Consider the following 9,671-nt stretch of genomic DNA (forward strand, 5'->3'; position numbering starts at 1 on the left):
GATTATTCAGCTTAGGGGTAATGTTTATGTATCCTTTGCAGAAATATTTTATTAAACTAATATAAAATAATATTAAAAATATTATAGAGGTTATTAAAGAGGTTATTATAGATGGTAGTTCGATTCTCATCATAATTATTCTTATATTAATAATAGTATTGTGTAAAATAGTAGTTCAAAGTGTGTCTTGAGGACTAAAGGACACCCTTTCTAGTTTCGAACCTGATCCATAAAATATTTCACCTCATAAAATCGCAAGCCTCTCCTACGTGGCGCCACAAACTTTCCCCGAAATATTACAATGCCCCCCCCACCCCAAAAAAACGGAGTATAAAAAGGGGAAAATATGCCGCACGACAACACTGGCGCTCGCGTGTGAAATTAAATTGTTTGTTGGTTCGCGGAAAATGAAAACAAACTTTTTGTTTTTCCGCTTTTCCTCGTACGTGAGTGGGTGCGATCAAATTCCGCGGTCACATGACTAATTGAGGCAAAGTTTTCCAAAAAATGGGTAGCTTAAAGCCCACAAAAAAAATAAAATTAAATAAAACAGAAACCCTATTTGGGAAAAGTTGGAAGAGAAAGAGTTAGGTCCTCTACCTGTTCAAATAGATATAAGAGGCTTAGTATTGGAAGGATAAAGTTTTGATTATTTTTTGACTGAAAGCTAATCAGTTTTATTAAGGATACTATACTATATTATAAAACGTTTAATTACCTCTAGTTAGGTCCTCTACCTGTTCAAATAGATATAAGAGGCTTAGTATTGGAAGGATAAAGTTTTGATTATTTTTTGACTGAAAGCTAATCAGTTTTATTAAGGATACTATACTATATTATAAAACGTTTAATTACCTTCTGTTCGATTAAATAATGAGGCATTAAAAGTTGCAATAAAGTTACTAAACAGACACTTGAACAAAGTAACAAGTATGTGGCTTCTGCTTAAATACAGCTGCCAAAATTGCAAGTTGCAATCTAACCCATAAACCCATGCGATTTTAGCGAACAAGTGAGCTTGATTATGGCCAACACACACTTCATAAATGAACACACACACACACGCACACACCACACACTCTCTAGGCCATAGAACGAACACCAAACACACACCGCATACAAATACAAAAATACAAAATACCGGATCCGATCGAATGTTGGTCATCAATTTGAATTATTGCCATGCCCCATGGCCCATCCTTTCATCACCTCCACGAAAAATACTCACTATCCGTATTTGCGTCCTTTTGTCCTTCCCTTCAATGTCCTGTTTTGTATGTGTGTGTGTGTGTGTGTGTTTTTTTTTTTTGGATTTTTAGGCCAGAATCTGCGCCTATCATTTTGTCGGATAGCCGTGAAACGTGGCTTTTGTAATGAGTCGAACATGATGCTGAATGTTGTGCGAAAAATATGCGAAATGCCGCTCGTACATCCGTGTATGCAAAACTTTTCGCCAGTCATTCAATTTACACAGGGTCTTCTCAGGCCACCCACCCATCTAGACCCATCTCGACCCATCCCGGTAAGCCACCTCTCTGGCCTCTCTATTTTTCCATTTCCATCGGTTTTCCGCACACTTTTCCAGACACACCTCTCCATAATGTGGAGTGTGCCATAATTATGCTGCGGTTTGTGTTTCTGGTTTTCATCCTGACTGCTCCTGTTTTGTTATTATATGGGAATTATATCCTCAATACATTGTAATTAAATGAAGAATATATAAGAAGAATATATTCTCTTGAAGATGTATAGATATTTAAGTATTTAAGTTAAAGGAGTATACAATTTTATTCAAAAGAAAGTATTAATCCTAAAGAACTTGCAGATTTATACTTTATTGAATTAAAATTAAATGCTAAGATTAAGATGGCTAAGAATCTACACGCCAAAGATAGTATATTTCTTATAAACTTTTCTTCATAAATTTATGTTTGAAAATAATAAAATTGAAAAATAGCAAGCCCTAAATTTAGTTCAAGTATTTAACCAGAAACCTCCTTCAAACCACCTTCCAGGCATACAAGTTCAAAATGTAGTTGCATATCAGGTGCTATTCAATTCAACAAGCGGCGATTGTATATTTGAAGGCACTCAAAGAAATTATGTTAAAATGAATAAAAAAAACTACAAAGTATAGAATACTAAATACTTGTTTAAAACTATATTTTTTAAGAATTAGTTTTACTTTTTTTAATTGATTAAAATAGTTAAAAGACTTGCATAGTTCTTCTCAGTAGATCGTATGGCAGGGCCGAAAGCGGCTCAACGTCATTTGCGTTGGGTTTGGTTTGGCTTGGTTTGGCAGCCAGGCAGCTGGATGGAAGGGAAATAGGGCATAGAGACACTGGGCCACAACTAGAACCGAAACTGAAACAGTTACAGAAACAGAAGCTCAAGCCCTGAGTTGCCATGTCATCGAATTTTCCGCATTTATGAGCGCCCTATGACGGAATTTACGAATATGTATTCTGGTCCGGTGGGAGTTCTGGCTCGACTCTGGGGATTTTTACTAAGGATTTTGGCGAATGAATGGTAAAGTTAATGTGAATGTCTGCTGGTAGGTATATGAGTGAGGGGAGCCAGCGACTGATGGAGTTCTTATTAACCTATTCAGCAGGTTGGTAAATAATAAATAAATGCCACAAATCGGGATGTCTTTATTCTCAATCATAAAATATACAAGAAAAATTATTAAAAAAACAATAATATTATATAGATATTAATAGTAATATTATATATGTTTAATGGGATAAAATCTGTTTTTTAGATCCATTGGTATCTCCTTCATTGGTATTATTACCTGAAGTGGTCTGGCCTGACTTGTGCCATAAAATGTATTTTTCGCATTGTTCTTTCAAAGTTTCAAGGCTTTTAGCAAAACTCATTCGTTTATCTTTGGACTTACTTGTCAGTAATTCTTGGAGCTTAAAAACATAATAGAATTAAATGAATTTGGGTGAACAAATCAAGACTATATGATACCCCCTACTTACTATATCAGAGCTCCTAAGTTTGCCTTTTAGTTCCGCCAAGTTAGTGTGATCCTCTTTCAGAGCATCTATAACATTGCTCGTAGTTTTTTGGGCAACCTCGACTCTATCTTTTAGGATTTCAAAAAATGTTTTAATTCCCTCTATTTTTTTCTTCGGGTCCATTACATTATTCCATTCTTCGAGGCATTTTGCTCCAAATATCTTCGCCATTTCCTCACTAAAACCCAATTTTTTTCCAATAAAGCTGAATATTATCTCTCCGACTTCGGAGAAGATTCCACTGATTAGATTACTCCACCAGGGGGTGGTTTCGGCCAATTTTTTATTATAATTTTTTTCGATGACATGCGTAAGAGATAGGAATTGGTCCTTCAACTCCGAAGTATTCAACAGAACATCGTCTAACAAAGACAGGGAGGCTTCAGCCTTTTCCAGACCATCCTTCAGCAGCTCATGAACCATTTTAATGTTCATTTTGCGAGTATCCTTGGACTTGGATCCAATCTGGGTCAGCACAGTGGCGATTATATTGGTGGCAGTCGTACACCATTCGAAAATCAGGCTAACACATTTCCGATAATCATGACGAATTTTAGTATTTAATCGCCGCACATGGTCCATTTTTTCTTGGGCGAAGCCTTGGTAGCGCTGCATTGCCTTTTCCAGGGTATCGATGGCATCTTGGAGAGCCCCAAAATTAACCTTCGTATCGAGTTCGGATTGGTATTGCGAGACAGTTTTCTCAAGATGGTCAACTGCTAAGTTCAGGGAATCGTCCTTGACATCCATGACAGAAGAGCAGTTTCAGGAAGTGACTGGCGACACCGACGACAGAGAAGCAAAGACTGAACTCAAAACACCGGCAATAATGCCGGCAAGATTGTCGATTCAGGTGACATCACCATAGTCATGGACAAAGGAAATTAAGAGCTCTCATAGTTAAGGTATATGCAGTCCCAACTATCATCAATAGACTATTTATAGAACAGTGTTTTAAGTAGAATACCATACACCCTCGCACCAAACCCATTTGAAATAGCCTAGTGGCAAGTCTGGAAAGTCCAATAAGCCCTTTGAAAGAGTGTAATCATTTCCGGTCCTTCTGAGGTACAGACCTTTCAAAAGTATACTAAAAAGTAGAATGCACTTTGCTATCACACTCCGATTAGACTCTGATAGGCGATTGATAATAATTCTCTATTTGTTTAATTGCGCAGGGAGTTAAATATAGTTTTATGGAATATATAGTATATATAGGTATAGTATAGTATGGTATAGTATGTTTAAAGTCAACAAGGAGACTACCACAATTTAAATTAATATTCTAGAAATATCGATATAATAGACATGTGTTTAGATATAAGTAGATACTTTATAAGTATAATTCATTTGTTATCTGTTATCTGTATCTACTTCCCGATTAGATTGAGACTGCGGGGTGACCTGCTAGTTTTTGTGATTTTCAAAAAGAGGTTCAGTTCGGACTTCAGCGTCTTTGGCACAAGTTCTCTATTCTTTTCATTGTATTATTTTTTCTACAGTAGTATTAAAAATGGAACTGGAACCACATTCAAAATCGAGTCACCTAGCCATTCAAGAAACAATTCAGAAAATAAACGAAATAATTGCAAAAACCGAAGAGAATTGCTTGAAGAAAATGGGACTGGATGAGCTCCAGAAGACAATTACTATTATTGACGGGTCCTTGCTGGGATATAAGGAGAAGGCCAAGGATAATCTCGATAAGCTTCGCACCGCCAACCGAGGGGTTCTTCACAAATACGGCAACTGTGAAAAACAAGTCTTCGAGTTGAGTGTCTCCATCAGAGGTACTCTCGATACCACGATTCCCAACTTGAAGAGTCTCGACTTGGGAGTTGAAAATAAAGAAACCTACTGGACACTGACTGCTGAAGCCCTCACCGACGGCCTAAATTCACTAAAAACTGCATCAAATAATTTAAATGGATTAGATGGCGGCACTCTAAGAGGTCATTTCCGGCAAATGCTTCAAAATCTCGACCAAGATAGAGCCATTAGAGTTCAGAGATCAACAGAAAACAACATGAATGTCGAGGGACCAACGGAAAAAAAGAAAAAAACTGAAATTAAGGAAGAAAGTAAGGAGCTTACGGATTACGGAAATCGTATTTGGAACTACCTGAGTAGCTACTACCCACAAGGTGTTACCCAGGAAGAACTGGGACACTTTATGGCTCTATACGAGAGCCTAAAAAAGAACCTAGAGAAGGCCATCGAGATCACGGATCAGTTTATCAAAGAGTTGGAGGAATATAAAGTTATTTTTAAGGAAATCGTACAGCTTAACTCCTCCAAAAAGGTTAATATTTCTTCAATAATAATCAATTGTAACTTCCTAAGTATTCATTTTCAGAAAATGGCCAAGTTGCTGGTGGAAAATAGAGACCTGCGAGATGATTTAATTCCCAGTCTGGAGAAACTACGAGTGACATGTCTCTCCTACATCACACTCCAAAAGGCTTCGCATTCAAAACTACTATAGTTTTCTTGATTTTATATTCCTGTTCTACAAGGTCCTATATCCCTATATCCTTCAACTGTCCACTTGTATGATTTTTCGGTAATTGTATTAAATTTGTGAGGAGAAGTGCTCTTTTATTTTGCGGCTGTCCAACTCAAACAATGTGGGTTGCAGGTCATAAGTCACCTAGTGCTTGAGCTCTGACCCTTGTCAGGAATCGGAATCATGTTAAAGTACAGTTGAACTTTTGAGAACAATTCTCCGGCAGGACTCCGGCAGGACCAACCACCAACTTTTAGCATCCTTTTCATAATTGCAACCACTAACCGCACAACTTTTGTTTAATAGACCCAATCACACATTCCATTCCCGCACCATCTGCGGCTCTACAGATCCTTGAAAGAGGAGGGGGTCTTGGGGGAGTGGTCTTGGGGGAGGGGCTATGTTAGTTGGCAGTGGGGGTGGGGTGGGTGAATTTTGTGGCAGACGCGGCGGCGCACACTTAACTCAAGTTTCATTCAATTATTGTTAAGCACCTCAAGTTTTCTTAGCCGCACACCGCAAAATGCCCACAATTGTAGCTGCCACGCCTCCATCCAGCTTTCACACCCCCCCGCCCATCCCTTTGACAATCCACCCAAGAGACCAGGTCAACGCCCACAGACTGGGCCCAAAAACGAGGCCACTTGACAGCCAAGAGGGCCGAAAGTGAAGAACACAGGACGTTGTCAGTGAGGAGAAAAAAAGAATCGCCCATAAACATCCTGTCAGGAGCTCCACCAGGATCCCCCCTGCCAGGTCCTTTGGCTATTTGGGAAGGCCTCTATTCGGTTTTCATGGCTTTTCACATTTTTGCCTCAACAACAGGCCAAAAAAATCAATTGAGAGAAAAATTAATAAACAAATAATTGAAAATAATAAATAAAAAAAAAAAAAAAACTTTAAAATGAAAATCCGGACCAGTGTAGCCGGCACATCCATATTATTATTTTTTTGCAGAAAGGACAGAAAGGACCTCCCAACCACCAAGCACCTGTCCTCCTGGGAGGCTGTCCCGTTACACATTTTCCACTTGCCACTTGCCACACTCTCCCAAGGCGCATCCCGAGGCCTGACACCAATACTAATGCCTGCGATTAACATTCGGGTAGGTCCTGCCAGCCAGCCAGCCAGCCAGCTGTAAGGATGCCAGAGAGTCTTTGGCAATTGGCATGGACACGGTGGTATGGCTATAGCCATATACCAATATATACATATATAGATATATCCTATGGATATATAGCATGTGGCGTGTGGCATGTAGCATGTAGCAAGTAGCAAGTAGCATACACGGTCAGATGGTTGCGGTACGGATTCGCACATTTCCACCTATGTCGGTACATCCGTGGGTGTAAGTATATATACATATATATATATAATCTAAGCCATCACGTTCACCCACGCATACGTACTCTGCCGCAAGGACAGTGGCGCCACGAACCCCTTTTCTCCTTTATCCTTCCAAAAATGACAAGTACCAGGTATCTCACAGTTACCAAAGTCTGTTTTAAACTCGAATATAAATAATTACAAATTATGGAGCAACTATCTATAATTAATCCCCTTGGAGGCCCCTGCCCCTGCCCCCAACTACAACACCTCGTTGCATATGTTTGTTATAAGACCCCCCCCCTCCTGCAAATATGCGATAAACTACTTGCCACCAATGGGTTTGCGGGTCTCAGGGAGCCCACGGGCTTAGGGAGCTGATACCCGGGGAGGTGTAGGTGGTGTGGGTGGTGTGGGTGGTGTGGGTGTGGTGTAAAGTGGTGTGGCACCGTGCTACCGTGTGTGGCACGGTGTTGGCTACACGAAAAATGGCGGCATCCCAGTCGGACTTTTCGGTGCTAGCAGCGTTTCGGTGCATTCCAGGCAGGCATCTTTCGTACCTTGTTCTCACCCACCCCGAGTTGAGAGAGGGAATTTGTTCTCTCAACATAGATTTTGCTCTCAAAAAACTGGACTTAGAAAATTTTCCTCTCGCTTGGGACTTAGAAAAATTTATGCGTGGGACTTTTAACTTAGAAAAAATTATTTCATGAACAATTCAACGTATATTATTTAAGTTTACCAATTTATGTTCTATAATAATTTTATTGAAGTACAAAATTTAAACATAGCTCAATATTGAATGAAAAATATTATTTATAAAAGGAATTTTTTTTTTTACATTAACTGAGGGCAGCAAAAAAATAATCCCGCGTAATTAGTGTGCGTTTTGTGCAGCGTTTTTATGCTAAATCAACCCAAATCGAAACGGTCACATAGGGTTGTTCATAGTGAGTCGCATTGGTTTATTATTGTGAAATGGTAAGTTTACTGCTCTGTTCATTCAATTATTCCTATTTTATTGTGTTGATAATGATGAATAAACGTTATTTCATTAAACAAATATTTTCAGTTCTGGCTGTACTAGAAATTTGGACGTCTCAATATCTTTATTTGTAAGAATCTTAAATAATTTGTTTTCTTTTTAATTTATTTTCAGCTTTTTGTTATTTCTTTTTTTATCTTTTCAGTTTTATTTTTTAAGATCAATAAATAATATTCTATTATATATTTATCCTATAATTATTAATAAATAAATATGACAAACAACGCATTTCGAATTTAGTAAATATCAATGGGCATGGTTGGGAAAAACAAAAACAAAAACCAAAAGCAAAGCAAAAAGCAAGGGAAATTTTTTTTCAACCAGAATTTCCCTAGTGGAAGGTTCATACCGTTTTCCCATAGCCGGGAAGCGTGGGCCTAATGGAACTCAAGCTGCGATCCGCGTGCATTACGCGCTTGCGGAACGAAGGCATACATGAAAAAAGCGGCCACGCCAATGTAAATTGGAATGATGGTTTTCCGCAGATGGATGTGCGCCGCGAGCATCATTTCCTACCGCGGGATGCGCGTTTGGCGAGCGCCAGGCACGACTGGGATGTCCTGTCCTGTCTTGTTGCCGCAACGTGTCTCTCTTTCGTGGTAACCAGTGGCAAGGATACATCCAGGATATTCAGGATATCCAGGACTGGGGGAACAGCTTGGAATTGATTCAATTAGAGGATGCACCAAAGATAGCTTCTGAATTCAATCATAACTGATCATAACCAACAATCATAACCACTTGATTGAAGAACCAACTCAGAGGTGAACTCAATCATTAATTAGGAAGGATAACTAATTAACGTCAGGGTTCTAATTCGATTAGGATCAAGAGAGAAAGAGCTTCGAATCGAGTTGATTTTTCAATTTGAAATTAAGGATACTTGTCGATTTTCTGACTAAGTCTCCTTTCTGACTACGGCAAGCTAATCAAAGGATATGCTTTATTAGATAAAGTGCTGATTAGAAAAAATATATATTTTTAATTGTATGCAGTCCTTATGGGCCTAGCATTTCAAAAAACCCACAATACCCTCTCTGTTAGGGTAGAAACTGAGAAAAATAATGTCCGCCACGTAGCTGACATAACTTGACTTCACTTTACGCCTATTTCGCATAAAATGGAAGCTTAACCAAAATATACATATATAGACAAAAAAAAAAAAAGAATTCAAAATTAGATGTAAGTAGTGGGCGTAAGTGGGCGTAGGTGGGGGTAAGTAGGCGTGGCATTTAACTTTAAGACTTGTGCCCAAAAAAGCGACAGTAAAGGAGTTGGAGTTGAAGTTTATTTTGTGGTGCGATTTGATTTTATGCAAATTATTGGGAAATGGAGGAAGGCAAGGCAAGGAAAGCCAGAAAAAGGAAAGCCAAATGGAAAGGAAAGTCAAGGAAAAGCCAGGGAAGAAGAAAAGTAAGAGGAAACTGGTGCCGCAACTTTCAGGCAAATCAATTCGAGCTTGCCAAAGTGACACAACTTTGAGAGGCACACTCACACGTATCCTTCGAAAAGGATGCGGAAACAGCAATTCAGTTCGAGGCAAAAAAGCCAGAACTGAGAATGGGTAAAAAAGCGAGAATGGGGAAATAGTAAAAAGTGGAGAGAGAGGGATTTTCCAGAGCAGAGTGGAAAACGGTGGCGGGAAAATCGGGGCGGGGAAAGCCAGCAAAAGTGTCGAAAATGCGAGTCAAGGCGCCGTTTTTGCAATTTGTGTGCGACGCGATGTCAAAATACATTGCCAGCTCCAAAAACAACACACAGG

At 39.1% G+C, this 9,671-nt stretch overlaps 2 protein-coding genes across 2 annotated transcripts; one reads left to right on the forward strand and one right to left on the reverse strand.

Moving 5' to 3' along the window:
• Nucleotides 1–2,626: 2,626 nt before the first annotated feature.
• LOC26514028 lies at nt 2,627–3,838 on the reverse strand. The gene is made up of 2 exons (XM_014904543.3): nt 2,994–3,838; nt 2,627–2,924 (listed from the first exon to the last, which is right to left on the reverse strand). The coding sequence occupies exons 1-2, from the start codon at nt 3,780–3,782 to the stop codon at nt 2,742–2,744; spliced, it is 972 nt and encodes a 323-aa protein (XP_014760029.1). The 5' UTR covers nt 3,783–3,838; the 3' UTR covers nt 2,627–2,741.
• Nucleotides 3,839–4,462: 624 nt separating this feature from the next.
• LOC6502292 (E3 ubiquitin-protein ligase BRE1) lies at nt 4,463–5,622 on the forward strand. Its single transcript, XM_001966146.4, has 2 exons — nt 4,463–5,334; nt 5,389–5,622. The coding sequence occupies exons 1-2, from the start codon at nt 4,546–4,548 to the stop codon at nt 5,515–5,517; spliced, it is 918 nt and encodes a 305-aa protein (XP_001966182.2). The 5' UTR covers nt 4,463–4,545; the 3' UTR covers nt 5,518–5,622.
• The last annotated feature ends 4,049 nt before the right edge of the window (nt 5,623–9,671 follow it).

The sequence above is a fragment of the Drosophila ananassae genome, chromosome XL (genome assembly GCF_017639315.1).
Source record: "Drosophila ananassae strain 14024-0371.13 chromosome XL, ASM1763931v2, whole genome shotgun sequence".
In the NCBI taxonomy this organism is placed as follows: Eukaryota; Metazoa; Arthropoda; class Insecta; order Diptera; family Drosophilidae; genus Drosophila; species Drosophila ananassae.

Excerpts from the sequence above, each read along its gene's own strand:
- LOC26514028 (XM_014904543.3), bottom strand. The coding sequence starts at position 3,782 with ATGGATGTCAAGGACGATTCCCTGAACTTAGCAGTTGACCATCTTGAG. Across the intron at positions 2,925-2,993 it reads AACTTAGGAGCTCTGATATA|CTCCAAGAATTACTGACAAG; the intron begins GTAAGTAGGGGG and ends TATGTTTTTAAG.
- LOC6502292 (XM_001966146.4), top strand. The coding sequence starts at position 4,546 with ATGGAACTGGAACCACATTCAAAATCGAGTCACCTAGCCATTCAAGAA. Across the intron at positions 5,335-5,388 it reads AGCTTAACTCCTCCAAAAAG|AAAATGGCCAAGTTGCTGGT; the intron begins GTTAATATTTCT and ends ATTCATTTTCAG.